This window comes from Vollenhovia emeryi, unplaced genomic scaffold (genome assembly GCF_000949405.1).
Source record: "Vollenhovia emeryi isolate VEMERY1.0 unplaced genomic scaffold, V.emery_V1.0 DF939128.1, whole genome shotgun sequence".
Classification (NCBI taxonomy): Eukaryota; Metazoa; Arthropoda; class Insecta; order Hymenoptera; family Formicidae; genus Vollenhovia; species Vollenhovia emeryi.
This window is the reverse complement of record NW_011967238.1, coordinates 3,245,416-3,259,846: the sequence shown is the minus strand read 5'-3', so window position 1 is coordinate 3,259,846 and position 14,431 is coordinate 3,245,416. Positions and strand designations below refer to the sequence as shown.

The 14,431-nt window shown below is 37.1% G+C and overlaps 2 protein-coding genes across 2 annotated transcripts; one reads left to right on the top strand and one right to left on the bottom strand.

Annotated features, from left to right (window-relative positions):
• The first annotated feature begins 74 nt into the window (after nucleotides 1–74).
• LOC105568700 (membrane-bound transcription factor site-1 protease) lies at nucleotides 75–11,130 on the top strand. Its single transcript, XM_012024569.1, has 12 exons — nucleotides 75–1,269; nucleotides 1,940–2,281; nucleotides 2,368–2,552; nucleotides 3,746–4,043; nucleotides 4,155–4,306; nucleotides 4,917–5,197; nucleotides 5,276–5,378; nucleotides 5,482–5,740; nucleotides 7,641–7,915; nucleotides 7,981–8,261; nucleotides 9,566–9,839; nucleotides 10,579–11,130. Exons 1-12 carry the CDS (start codon nucleotides 724–726, stop codon nucleotides 10,937–10,939), a joined length of 3,357 nt encoding a protein of 1,118 aa, XP_011879959.1. The 5' UTR covers nucleotides 75–723; the 3' UTR covers nucleotides 10,940–11,130.
• A 2-nt stretch (nucleotides 11,131–11,132) lies between these two features.
• LOC105568699 (protein RTF2 homolog) lies at nucleotides 11,133–14,183 on the bottom strand. Its single transcript, XM_012024568.1, has 3 exons — nucleotides 13,886–14,183; nucleotides 11,790–12,173; nucleotides 11,133–11,704 (listed from the first exon to the last, which is right to left on the bottom strand). Exons 1-3 carry the CDS (start codon nucleotides 13,952–13,954, stop codon nucleotides 11,309–11,311), a joined length of 849 nt encoding a protein of 282 aa, XP_011879958.1. The 5' UTR covers nucleotides 13,955–14,183; the 3' UTR covers nucleotides 11,133–11,308.
• Nucleotides 14,184–14,431: the final 248 nt, after the last annotated feature.

The following is a 14,431-nucleotide window of genomic DNA, read 5'->3' as shown; positions in this document are numbered from 1 at the left end:
AGGCTTAGGGCTTAAATCTCTATTGTAGACTGGGACTTACGCCCATTTCCATTTTTGGAACTATTCCGCTACACCCATTTTCAAGTACTGCCGATAAATACCGTTTTCAGTGGTCAAGCGTCAGCATGAAGATGCACCTTTATGTAATTTTGTGTGCGATGGCCCATAGTTGGCGACATTGTTGCCAAGTAAAAGAAGAAGTGCTTTTATCCGTTTCATAATAACGACATTGGTTATGTACACATTTCACTTATTAACAAGCTGTGTCCAAATGTGAATTAGCCACGTCCATACGATATCAATCTTTCCCGCAACGACGTGAAACAACTCGCAACTAAAATGCGCTCTGTAAATCATCCGAAATGTTTTACGTCACCTTTACGCGGTGACCGTTTGTCCAGGTTAGGATGTGAAGGATGCTCATGAAAGGCCTGAACAAACGATCGTGGCTGCTTTCAGTATTAATTCGGATCGCTTGAATCGCCACTATTCGATCCAACGGCTTGATTTTGAGCTACGCCACCGGCCGATTCCGAAAACCCAATTCTCCATCACACGAATACAAGTATACGATCGAAAGAGGAGCGGTCTCGTTCAGAAAATTAAGGGACGAAAAAAAGGGAAGAGTTGCCCTCGGAGTCGTAAATATTTTCACATGTTAGTTTGGCATTCGCAACAACTTTGACCAAATATGAAGCACAGTTCTCGGTCAGAATCAATAGTATGAAGCTACACACATGTCTGCTATACGTCTCTGTGTTACTTTGGCTCTGCGTCTCTTGTGGGTCAAACCGTGATTATCCGGGCGGCAGCTCTGAAGGGTATGGTGACAGCGAACGTATCGCGGAATCTCCGCAACGCGAGGAACCCGGGTCCTCGGACTCCTCTTGCCACAACGTCCGACAAGTCCAGGTCGCATTTTCCTCTAGTATAGTCGAGAATGAGTATATAATCAAATTCAACGGCTACTATAGAATACACGCGCGAGAGAATTACATAGGATCTGTCCTGAACTCGTCCAACGTTAAGAACTGGAGGATCATACCGCGTAACAATGCTGCGTCCATGTATCCCAGCGACTTTGATATCGTACACTTAAGCGAAACTGACAAGCATGAGGGGCTTAGAGCTTTGAGTAATCACCCTCTGGTAAAGACCGTGCTACCGCAGAGACTTATACATAGAACTCTAAAATTTATCAACAGGACGTCGACCCATTCTGATGACGTCTTAGCACGTAGAAGCTCCAGAAGAAGAATCAACGATCACGTAAGTTTGCGAATTGTCGAACTTGCGAAATGTTATCAAGTTATAAAGTGGAGCTGTGCAAAGTTTTGGCGTTGAACGATACTTATCTAAGGATTGTTGAGCAAAAAGACTCGGGCCCGTAGTCTGAGTTCTCTTTTATTGATAAAAGTGCCACTAAAATTGGTCTTGAAGGATTCTTATTGGCTAGAAAGCTCTTCCGTTGAGGCTTTTGTCGATAAAAGAGGATTTGAAATAAGGCCCTGGTGAAGATTTGTCTCAGAATTTTTGTACGAATTGGTACACTTTGTAGAAATACCGAGAAAGTCCACTTCTTTTCTTAGAATTTTCCATATACGTGAATATTCTGTAATATTCCATTTCTAAGATTTTTTATTCCATAATTTCTGAAAAACTTAAAAATCTTTCTGAAATCCTATAAAATTACGTCTGAAATTATAGAATAAGAAATCTCAGAATACTTGAGAATTCATACATGTAGAAAATTCTAAAAAAAAGGTATAAACATCTTTTTTTAAATTAAAAAGATATAAACTTTCTCGGTATTTTTAAAAAGTGTACTCATTTGTATAAAAAGATTTTAAAAAAATCTGAAAATTGTGAAATTTACATAAAAAATACATGAAAAATTCTTAGAAAAATTTTTACCAGGGGGAGGGGGCTTTAATTTCAGAACGTTCAGCCTGGACAATCAACGAACCGACACACATCTCGAAAATTATTGCGAGCTATACCGAAGCAAATCACGTATATGCTTGAAGCTGATGTGCTGTGGCGAATGGGTATTACTGGGAAAGATATAAAAGTAGCGATATTCGACACCGGACTTGCTGCTAGTCATCCGCATTTCAAGAATATCAAGGAAAGGATAAACTGGACAAATGAAAACACTCGGGAGGACGGCCTGGGCCACGGGACGTTTGTAGCCGGTGTTATCGCATCCTCCTCCAGAGACTGTTTCGGCTTCGCTCCGGATGCGGATCTGTATATCTTCCGCGTTTTTACGAACGCTCAGGTATTTTTGGCCCCTCGTGCCTTTCTCCCCTCTTACTTGCGAGTTTATCGCTTGAAGGGATCTCTACATTGCCTGAAATGTAATAGGTATCTTACACCTCGTGGTTCTTGGATGCGTTCAATCATGCCATATTTCGCAAGGTAACGGTGTTAAATCTGAGCATTGGTGGTCCAGATTTTATGGACCAACCGTTCGTCGATAAAGTATGGGAGGTGACAGCTAATGGTATCATTATGGTGTCAGCGATCGGCAATGATGGACCTTTGTATGGGTAAATAAAGTAATATTGCAATTTATTTAAAGAAGAGTTTATGACTCTTTAGGCTCTCATAATACCAGAGTTGGAAATCACTTCTGTCCTCAACATGGTCATTCCTTCAGCGTTATGTTAATTAAACATATTTTACTTACAATTAGTTTAGCAAATATTGTGTTTTGAGTGGTTTTTCTCACAAGAAAACACTCCCAAGTATAAATCTCATAATGCCAAACCTATACAGACTTTGGTCACTAAAAAGTCAAATTTACCAAATAAATGAAATAAAGGGCTCAGAGTCAGAACAGGATAGTAGTGTTTAAAAATCTTTAATTACAAATGGATATAGACGTTTCGGTCCTTATTGGACCATCTTCAGTATAGGTTTTATTTTGTTCTTGTTTGTTAGAGTATTTTCTGTCAACTTAATGCGTTTAATTTATTTGCGGTTTTACTTTATATACCTGCGTTTTATTGTATATTACACTTTTAATTTGTTTGACTGCGCTATCTTTTAATATGTTCTGTCTTTTTATTTATTAGAATCTTATCGGACCGACTGCGTATATGTTGTTTTACATTTTAATTTGTATTCCTAGCTTAATAATGTTTTAAATTGTGTTCTTTTTTAGTATACTGAAGATGGTGTCCAATAAGGACCGAAACGTCTATAGGTATCCATTTATAATTAAAGATTTTTTAACACTACTATCCTGTTCTGGCTCTGAGCCCTTTATTTCATTTATCATACGAGCCATTGTTACTTGTCAAATTTACCATTTGTAAGTCCTACCTTTACGATACAAGCACAAATAAGTGGCAAATCAACCGGAATTTTACAGATCATTGGCCGTGTATTAATATAATAATTTATTATTTCATTACTTATAAGTTTTTTTATTATAGATTTTTTCCTTTATTTCACTAAACACTGTAGAAAAAATGTAATGTATGACATCGAGTATACATTTTCCGAGGCATTTTCAGTACTTTTTATTTTTACTGCATTTGAAAGGCAGTCTTGAAGTGCATATCTGACATATCGGTTCTACAATTGTCATCGATATAATTTCAAAATTTTGAAATCGTCCAAAATGTTAATACAAACAATTTGCTGCAAAGGCTAGAACTGAGGAAATAAAACGCAATAATATCTCTCGTGTCGACTAGTTTGTATTTGTACGTTATAGTATCTCATTCTTGCACAGCACTTTAAACAATCCTGCCGACCAAATGGATGTCATTGCTGTCGGGGGCATCAATTGGGACGACCAGATAGCGAGATTCTCCTCACGCGGTATGACCACGTGGGAACTACCTTATGGATACGGTAGAATCAAACCTGACCTAGTCATATACGGATCGGGGGTAAGAGGGTCCGCTTTGCAGAGTGGATGTAGAAGCCTCTCTGGCACCTCCGTTTCTAGTCCCGTCGTTGCCGGCGCGGTCGCGCTATTAGCTAGTGCGTTTGTAGAAACAAACGGATCTAAAATTAATAAAGAGAAGGTAATTACGATTTTTTACACACCGACGTGAATATTGTTTCATAGAGTATCATAGGACGAACAAAGTTATATTGCGTTTTGTGCTTAGAAAGTAATAACAAATGTATTTAAGGTGACGCCAGCAAGTATGAAACAAGCATTATTGAGTTCAGCCCGTCGCTTACCTGGGATTGGTATGTTCGAGCAGGGCGCAGGAAAATTAGATCTCTTGCGGGCATTTCATTTTTTACAGTCGTACACTCCTATCGTTACACTCCATCCAAGGTGAGCTTTTCTTCTTTCTACATGGAAAAAAGTATTGCGTTTTTTCTTGCCTATTAATCTTGATTGTACCTGTTCGATTAATTAACTCCATTGATTCGTTGGCGCTAACTATAAGTATCGTTTATACGTATAATAATATGTATATACAGGGTGTTGAAGAAAAGGGTAAAATATTTTAAGGGGATTTAGTATGTCCCAAAATAAGTCGAAAAGAGTCTTAATAAACATGGGTCTGCAGATGTGTCGTATTTGTGTAATATTTGAGATATTTGCAATAATATGACAACTTAATTTACCTAGTTTGTGTAAATACTTCATGGAGCAATAACCTCAATAATCATAGCAACAACCCGCTTAAGAGAAAAAATAAAATTAAAAATTAAAATCCTTAACAACGATTTATTTGTGGACCCATGTTTATTAAGACTTTTCGACTTATTGTTGGACACACTAAATCCTCGTAAAAATTTTACTCTTTTTTTTTCAACATCTTGTACAATCGAGTACATTAAATATAATAAATTAACCATATAAAATAAATAAGAGCACGATCGATAAAATTTTAATTGGCTGATGCAGCAATAAATGTTTTGCTTTTGTCAATGATTAGTTATATAGATTTGACGGAGTGCCAATATATGTGGCCATACTGTACTCAAGCTATATACTACACTGGTATGCCCACAATAGTCAATGTAACTATAATAAATGGTTTGGGCGTGGCTGGAAATGTGGTAAATCTCACTTGGCATCCGTACGTCGGCAACGGCAATGGTGAGCACATCGATGTGGCGATAACGCACAGCGATGTCTTGTGGCCGTGGTCTGGCTGGTTAGCAGTTGCCATAACGGTCCCGTCGACATCCCACGACTGGCAGGGTATCGCGCAAGGTTTGAATTAATTTCATTTCGCTGACGAATCAATTTTTATTACAGCGAACGTTTCACGTGCATTATGTTTTCACACAGGTCACATCTCGCTTACGGTTGAGAGCGATGGCGCAGGTAAGCCACGACAATCAACAGTTACGCTTCCGTTGCAAGCGAAGGTCATACCAACACCTCCTAGACAGTGAGTAAAAGTATACTATGCACTAGATAATTGCTACTCTTGATCATAATGTACTAAAACATGTTTACGCGAGCATTTAATAACTTGGTTTATGTCTCTTCAGTAAACGCATCTTGTGGGACCAATACCACAACTTGCGATATCCACCCGGATACTTTCCTAGGGATGATTTGCGCGTGAAGAATGATCCCCTTGACTGGAATGGAGATCATATACATACTAACTTTAAAGACATGTATCAACATTTACGTAATGCCGGATATTATCTTGAGGTGCTCGGCTATCCGTTCACTTGTTTCGACGCAAGAAATTACGGGACCCTGCTCATCGTAGATACGGAAGAGGAATTTTTCCCTGAAGAAGTATGCGTTTATGTCTCATAAGATCATACTTCTGTGTTTCTATGTAAAACTACACTCACACCCAAACAAAGCGGTACAATAAATTTAGAAAAAATCAAATTTTAAACGACGAAAACTTCATAAATAATAAAGGTAGGAAGATCTATAAAAATGAAAATAAAGCTTGGAATTTCTACTTTAAGAAATGATTTCCATGTTGCGGGATAAATGTATTGAAAATGTCGGTGAGTAAAATGTCGCAAGTCTGTAGCATAAAAAACATACGATAATACAGAGTTTCCTTTTTAAAATGCTCTTTTTGTCCATCACGATACCATGATTTTTTGCCGAGATATTCGCATTTGAATAAGAAGGCAGCGTTTTAGCTTAAATGTAAATAACTTTGAAAAATCATCGTATCGAGGTGAATAAAAAAGCATTTTTAAGAGGAAACTCTGTACTATCAGATGCCATTTACTTGCGATATTTGACTCACGCCATGTGTCGTGACAAACTCGGACCATTATTTTTCAATTTCGTAAGCTTTTGTCATCCGTCATTTTCAATAAATTTATGCCGTAACATTAAAATGCATCGCTTCTTAAAACACAAATTCCAAGCTTTATTTTTTATAAAACTATCTTTATTATTTACAAGGTTATCGTCGTTTGAAATATGGTGATTTTTTCAAATTTTAAATGTACCGCTTTTTTGGAGTGAGTGTATACAGAGAGGGGTAAAAGTTCCGGAACGGCTAAATATTTCAGAAAATATTGATTTGTTCGACAAATGTTTCAAACAAAAAGAATAGGACGTAAAACAATTTATTAGCTGCTGGTATTTATTTGACCTTGGTACGATTTTGAAAAACCCGGTCAAAGTAATAAAAATGTTATATAAAACCCCCATTTTTTATTACATAATCTTATAGCTTATCTCGAGAGCTTTCCAAAACACTGTAATAAAGTTATATTTTATTAAGTACTTTTCGAGTTACACGACTTGAAAGTTACAGCACCGCCGGCATTCGCATTACCCAAGGTGTACCACGTGGAGGTTGCCCAGTCGGATTTATATCTCTTGTGTGCGCGTGTGGCGTGTGCGTGTGTGTGTGTGACGATTCGTGGGGTCCTTATCTCTGCTGTGATACACACACACACACACACACCACACACACGCACGCACGCAAGAGGTGTAAATTCGACTGGGCAACCTCAACATGGTATGTATGTATGTATGTATGTACGTCTTAGGACTTAGGTAATACGAATACCGGCGGTACTGTAACTTTCAAGTCTTGTAACTCGAAAAGTACTTAATGAAAAATAATTTTATTACAGTGTTTTGGAAAGCTTTCGAGATAAGTTATAAGAATATGTAATAAAAAACGGTGATTTTTATTTAACGTTTTTATTACTATGACCGGGTTTCTCAAGGTCATACCAAGGTCAAATAAATACCAATAGCTAACAGATTTTCTTACGTCCTATTCTTTTTGTTTGAAAAATTTTTTTAATAAAGCAATATTTTCTGAGATATTTAGCCGTTCCGGAACTTTTGCCCCTCTTTGTATATAAATGCCGACGTGATAGATAGATAGATAGATACTGAATTTATTGATCCCCTTAGGGTTACAATCTTATACAAAAACTTTACTTACTATCTTACAACTACCTTATACATGTATACTAACTCTACAGCCTTACAGAGCTTCAGATTCGGGCCTCCATCCACTTACTTCCTCCTCTTCTCATCTGCCCAGCCCGACTCACGCACATCTCTCTCTCTCTCTTTCTCTCGCACCACACCCCCCTCACTCTGCCATCCTCTTTTTCTCTCCGTCTCTCTTACTCCCTCCCCTCCCACTCCTCCTCTTTCCCCTTTTTCCCCTGCCGATATGATAAATTGGTTTCAATCGCAGGTGGCAAAGCTAAAACGCGATGTGGAAGAGGACGGTCTATCAGTAATTGTATTTGCAGACTGGTACAATATAGCAGTCATGCGAAAAATCAAGTTTTACGACGAGAATACCCGTCGATGGTGGATACCCGAAACGGGAGGCGCCAATATTCCAGCCATAAACGATCTGCTTTATCCTAACTGGGGTGTGGCATTTGGCGACGAAGTACGAAACGGTCAGTTCACCCTTGGCCAGCATGCGCCAGTCACATTCGCGTCTGGCACTACACTAACTAGGTAAAATATTTTGCGTGCAGGGAAACCTGTTTAGATTGCGTATAGCAGATTTTCTCTTTATTCAGATTTCCGAAGGACGGAATCGTTCTGTATGCCGAGTTATACGACCAGGGTCAAGAGCTTCTGGAGAAAGAATCAGGGGTACTTAAACTTGTACCGATACTCGGACTTTTACAAGTGACTAGTAAGAAGGATGTTAAAATGACACATAATAAGATCAATAATGAGATCGGTCAAGCGGATCAGAATGACGAAAAGCATCATGCCAAAGAACAGACGAGTACGTCCGGTAGACTCGTTGTTTATGGAGATTCAAATTGTATCGATGATAGCCATTTGCAAAAATGTATGTATTATAAGCGATATTGATGGAAAAATATCCTTAAGGCTCCTGGTCCCTGAGCCAAGAACTCCGCGTTGAAGGTCGCGCCAGAGCTGTAGCAGTAAAAATAAGAACTGTCGAACAACTCTTAAGGATCGTCTACAATAGATGAAGTAAGCCTGACGTAAGAAGTAAGAGTAGGAGTAAAGAAATGAATCATTCCCATTTCTTACTCCTACTTCAGCGCTGACGCTTAGGCCGTTAAGAATTTTAACCAATCGGAATTTTTAGCATTGCTTAAGTTTCAAAATGGCTGCTTACGTCTTCTCGACAGTCGTAGATCATTTTTACTGCTTAAGTTTTTTTGTGTGTTCGGACCTTTACTCTCGGCGAATTACAGCGCAGTTTGACCCGTGCTATAAATATTTTAAAATATTATGTCTGTGCTTTAACTTTTACACTGAGAGGATATGGTTTTCTTACGTCTTACTCTTACGTCTTACTTCCAATATAGACGGTCCTTTACAGAGTACCGCATGACTTACTGACAACCCTATTTTGTCGTCCGTTTTATTTCGTTATTATTCGCTGTGCACTTGTGCTGTAACGTGTAACATATTCAGGAAACATCAGTGATTTTTATTGACTGTATCTGGCAATTTTAATAATACAGAAAATATTGCGAAAAATATGGTGGTCAAATTGGTTGGGACGCCCGCCTAGAGAGAAGGGAGGTCCAGGTTCAAACCCTGCCTGAGGTAATATTTTTCGCAATAAATTTGATGTATTATTAAAATTGCCAGATACAGTCAGTAAAAATCACTGATGTTGTTAATTACTGCTGGCGACTTTTAAGAATATTCTCATTAGTATTCAGAAAACTCATAAAATTGGCCGATATATAAAATTTGCAGGGAATACACATGTGATAAGTACATTTTCCACTCCTTTCGATGGTTGTCAAACGGCGTGTTTTTGCCACGTGTTTAGGCTTTGTTTTACGACTTTTGGTAAACTGTCAGGAGAAAAGGATAGTTATCGGCCAATTTTACAAGTATTCTGAAACGATCTGTCGTGTTTTCACCCAAATATCTTTTTATACAAACATACAGACGATTTTTCTACGTGTCATTTCTCGCTTCTGACATCACGATTTCAAGATGGCCACAATGAGCACCCAGGAGCCTTAATATTAATAAATCATATTTTACTTAACAAGATATTACACGCCTTTTTCGTTACTTCTTGAAGAACTCGATAACTTGTAAATTATATAATTTTATGGTTTGGATATTATTTACTAACACGACATTGCTATCCATATTTAGCCTGTTTTTGGATGCTCGATGCTATCTTAGAATACACAACGACAGGATATGTACCTACTGTTTTCACGGATGAAAATCAGGGGAAACACATTGCTGTTAAAACAGCCAATAATATAGAGATTGGAGAATTGCCACGTCGAATGAAGGAAAACCATTTTAGTCGTCACAGTAAAGTGTTAATGACTAACGAGCCAGCAGGCAGTTTCAGATCTCTTCCATTATGCATCACCCCTATATATGCCGTGCCGATACCAGTTAACGAATCTGTGCCAATGTAAGTAATTTCATATGCATATGCATACAGGGTGTCCCAATTTAATGTCCCACCCCAAATAACTTTTTTATTTTTGATCGCAGAAAAAAACGTTTCAGACAAAAGTTGTTTGGTTTCGAGGGGGACATAAGACGGTATCATTTATGTGACCTTGAATAGTTGCTTAAAGATCACGTGAAGGTCACCTTAAATATTTTTAACCGAACACCCTATTCCAGGATTCGAACCTGGGACCTCCCTCCCAGAATAAGATAGTGTAATAAACAATAGGGTGTTCCGTTAAAAATATTTAAGGTGACCTTCACGTGATCTTCAAGCAATTATTCAAGGTCACATAAATGATACCGTCTTATGTCCCCCTCGAAACCAAACAACTTTTGTCTGAAACGTTTTTTTCTGCGATCAAAAATAAAAAGTTATTTGGGGTGGGACATTAAATTGGGACACTGTATAAATGCCAATCCAATATTAAACGCCCGATTCTTGTTTCTATTTTGATTTCGAAAACGCATGTTTAAAGAAAATTATCAAGACATTTAATCTAACGTTTTAAAATTACGTCTCCAATTGCTGTATAATATTGTGACGAAGCGGATAGAATCAGAGGTCAGCTAAACATGGATGACGACTCTGTATAACTCAGATGTTCAAGCAAATTATACACATTGTGTTATTATTAACTGCCATTTCTAGATTTTTGTGGCTCCAATATTTTTTGTTTTTTATATCTTTTTTACAGAGAACTTTACAAACCTCAGAAGTTGCTCTCTATAGGAGATACCATGAATGCAGTAAATTTAGTGCTGCAGGATACGGACACTTTGTGGCTTAAGAGACGAGTCGGTGGCGCTAGTATTTCTACGTTGCAACATCTCGATACTGACATCTTGGCTTATGATACGAAAGAAAATCAGGGAGACGAACAAACGATCGTACACCAATGGAGTTACGTAATAATAATAGTTGTTATAGTGATAGTTGTCGTGTATCTGTGCAATCATTTAGGACTGAACAGACATTCGCGCAGAAAACGTGCTATCCTCAGAATATTTAGAGCCATCCGAGCATTGGTTGTGCGTAGGATACCTGCGCAAATGTAACCTGATAATTTCGCGAGAACTATTACTGTTATTACGCTATTATATTGTACATAAAATATTTAAAATCATGTTTTTAGGAAGTTAGATATATTTAAATTCCAGACTTGTATGCAAATTAGATATGTGCCTTGAAAACGTACAGTACGTCACGTGAATTTATAATTATATAAATTATTTTGATATAAAACAAATCACTAACGGTTTTACTTTTATTAATCAACCCTAACGAAATAACATAAATGACATTAAACATTTCGCGTATACATTTTAAAATATTTAAGTTACCAATTACAATATATAATTGTCTTTTCGCTTTTTACATATTTTCCTATCTCTAAAGACATAATTTCTAATTCTACTTTATGTACTTCAATTGTAAAACGGATTATAAGTAACCCAGTGTGCTTTATCTTGCTCCGTAGCCGATTTATGAGTAGTGAAAATGCTTTTGAAAACTTCCGATGCTTTAGGATCCTTTGCGACGCTGTAATCGCTTTTAGCTTTTTTATAAGCAGGATCAACGGCTCCCTTGTGATTGTTATTCAATTTAGGGACCACTTTGTCCTCCTTCTTCACTTTCTTTTTGGATACTTCGTCCACCTTCTCTTCTGCTGGTACATTATCGTCCAACTTCTTCTTCTTCGACTTCTTTTGATCAGCTTTCCTGAGCACTGCTCGCTCCTTCACGAGATCCAGATCGTCCCCCTCTGCATTCAATATGACTATGTCCGTCTCTTCGAACGGTTGCTGACATTTGTGACACAGCTGCGAAATTCAACATTTTCCTGTTAAACTTCAAGTCCAGTTGGCGGCTATTTCCGCTGTACAAAACACCAGATATTTTACTTACTGCACTCTTTACTTCTTTAAGGGCACGTTCACTCATTACGCAGCCGCACGACCATAAGAAACAGAATTTATATTTCCCATTCATTTCCAAACCAATGACTGGGCAAATGTACGGGCTTTTCCCGCCGTCGTTGTAACCGTCCCCTTTCTCAGCCTTGTCGCCATCGAACGCTGGGTTCGGTGTTAAATTAAGGTTCCTCACATCCTTCAGGTTCTTGATGTGTATAGCAGACTCCGGAAGGGTATTACGATCCAAGAGACCTTCCAGCACGGATTCCTTGCTGTACAGACGACCCAAGCTACAACCCACGATCGGTAGTTGCAGCGGCAATTGTCGTATCGTACAGTGTCTCCACTTGAAAGCCAACTCCGCTTCTTTGTCTTTCTGCAAACGATTACACGAAAACGTGTACGCATTCAATTATCGAGGATACTATTATAGATTTTATGCGAGGTGAAATATTCTAAAAGTAAACCGCATAATATTCACAAACAAGTATGTTTACTGAAAGCACTTCAAAAGCGGTTATGCAATTATTTTATGAGCAAACGGAACATTATTCGCTTTCCGTAAATAATTATACAGTGTAGCCCATTTTGAGCATTAATTTTTCTCGAAAACCAAAGCTTGTATAAAAAACGTTTCAAACAAAAGTCGTTTTATTCGAAGGAGAGCATAAGATGATACCATTGGTTTGACATTGGGTAAACGTACCAAGGTCATATAAAGATCAACTTTGTTTTTTTAAATAGAACTTCCTATTTTTCATTAGACATTTTTGTAGCTTGTAATAAAATATTTTTTCATTAAGTACTTTTCAAGTTATAAGGCTTGAAAGATCGGTGATTGATACAACCACTGATCTTGCTTTCACTGGCCGAATCAACAACCGATCTTGCCTTCATTGGTTGGATCGACCACTGATCTTTCAAACCCTACATGTATTAAACGCGATCTTCTAGAATGTTGTACAAGCATGAACAAAAAGGAAATTGATCGACATTGACTTCTACTAGTGCAAATATTAGATATAGAAATAAATTGGTACTTTTATACTCCATGTTTTATAATTTAGAGTTTTAAGATTAAATCTTTTTCACGAACTGGCACATCTTTGAAACTGTGATACTTTGGCGATGTAGACGATAAAATCGCAGAAAACAGTAATAAACGCAATGATCGAAAAGCAGTCTTTGAGGGATTGCATTTTTGCGCGTCTCGATTAAAAAAAAGAAATGCCGCGAAAATAATTTATTTCGTTCTCGATGAAAACTGATTAATTAAACGTGCAAAAAGTGGTACCAGTTTTCAAAACTAAACGAATCACTTTTGCAGCACGACAACCATGTCGTAAAGAAAACAAAGGAAATGTTTTGTCGAAAATACTACAACTATGAAATCAATAAAAAGTAAAATAAGTTATTAAATAATTACTGAATGTATCTCGAAATAAATAATTTTTGTTGCAAAATGCAATGTAATACGGTGAGATATGAGGAAAGTTAAAATTGAAGTGATTTAAAAAATTATGAAATATTAGACATTGATGTGGAATTTATTAACTTTAAAAACTAACTTTTTAATGAAAATTGATGAAATATTAAAATGATAATAAAAGTGGATCAATTAAAAGTGATTTTCAGATATACTTCAAAATTTTATTATATTCTCAGCACGATATTTCTACCAAGAAGAAAATATTGTCTGTGCTTTGGGCTGCAAAATTGTTCCATCCAGATTATCCAGTTATTACAACGTCACCTAATTGGTGTATTCTATTTCAAGATAATGAAAGAGGTTAGCATTTGTCCAAGACAAAATAAACTGAGCAAAATCATGGAAAATAATAGAAATTATATCGAATATTAAAAAATGAAATACTTGATTAAACCTAACCTAATCTTGAATTTGGTAAAAAATAACATTGAATTAATTTCACACACATATCCATCGCGGAATAACAAAATATGAAAAACGTCATACACGACGATATATTAAAGCGATGACAATAAAACAATTTTAAATGTCAAATATTCTAGCAAGTTTTAAATAAAAAATCGGATTTCTCAGAGTGAATTTACACACATAGACCTCACCTGTTCAGGTTTTCTTTTCACCCTCACGAGTTCGTCCCTACGAGGAATAGTACCACCGTCGCAACCCATGACGATGCTTCACGCTTCGTCACAATATTTCGATATATTTTACGGTATATATTTCTTTTCTTTTTTCTTAATTCCAAAGTGAAACGACAATCTAACCAAACTAGACCTAAAATAACTTCTGTGCGTCAGAAAACAATATAGCCAAAATAACCTTTGACCATAGTATAACTAGCACAGTATAACTAGTGTGTACACTTTCTGTTGGCCTCACTGATATATATTCTAAAGGCCTGTATCCACGATGCTAGAACTTGGTCCAAGTTCTAGGCCGGTATTCATAGTCCATTCTCATTTCAAAATCATCTTAAGTATCGTCTTAAGACGCTAATACAGCTCTGTGATTGGTTGAAAACACATTAAGAGCATACTTAAGATGATCTTAAATATAAGAACGGACTATGAATACCGGCCCTAGTTTCGAGAAACGTGTAGCCAATCAACGTGCAGCTATTCCATAAAAGCTGATTGGCTACACGT

Coding starts and splice junctions, on each gene's coding strand:
- LOC105568700 (XM_012024569.1), top strand. CDS start 724: ATGAAGCTACACACATGTCTGCTATACGTCTCTGTGTTACTTTGGCTC. Junction 4,044..4,154: donor CTAAAATTAATAAAGAGAAG/GTAATTACGATT, acceptor AATGTATTTAAG/GTGACGCCAGCAAGTATGAA. Junction 5,198..5,275: donor CTGGCAGGGTATCGCGCAAG/GTTTGAATTAAT, acceptor GTTTTCACACAG/GTCACATCTCGCTTACGGTT.
- LOC105568699 (XM_012024568.1), bottom strand. CDS start 13,954: ATGGGTTGCGACGGTGGTACTATTCCTCGTAGGGACGAACTCGTGAGG. Junction 12,174..13,885: donor TGAAAAGAAAACCTGAACAG/GTGAGGTCTATG, acceptor AATCGTTTGCAG/AAAGACAAAGAAGCGGAGTT. Junction 11,705..11,789: donor TTAAAGAAGTAAAGAGTGCA/GTAAGTAAAATA, acceptor TGAATTTCGCAG/CTGTGTCACAAATGTCAGCA.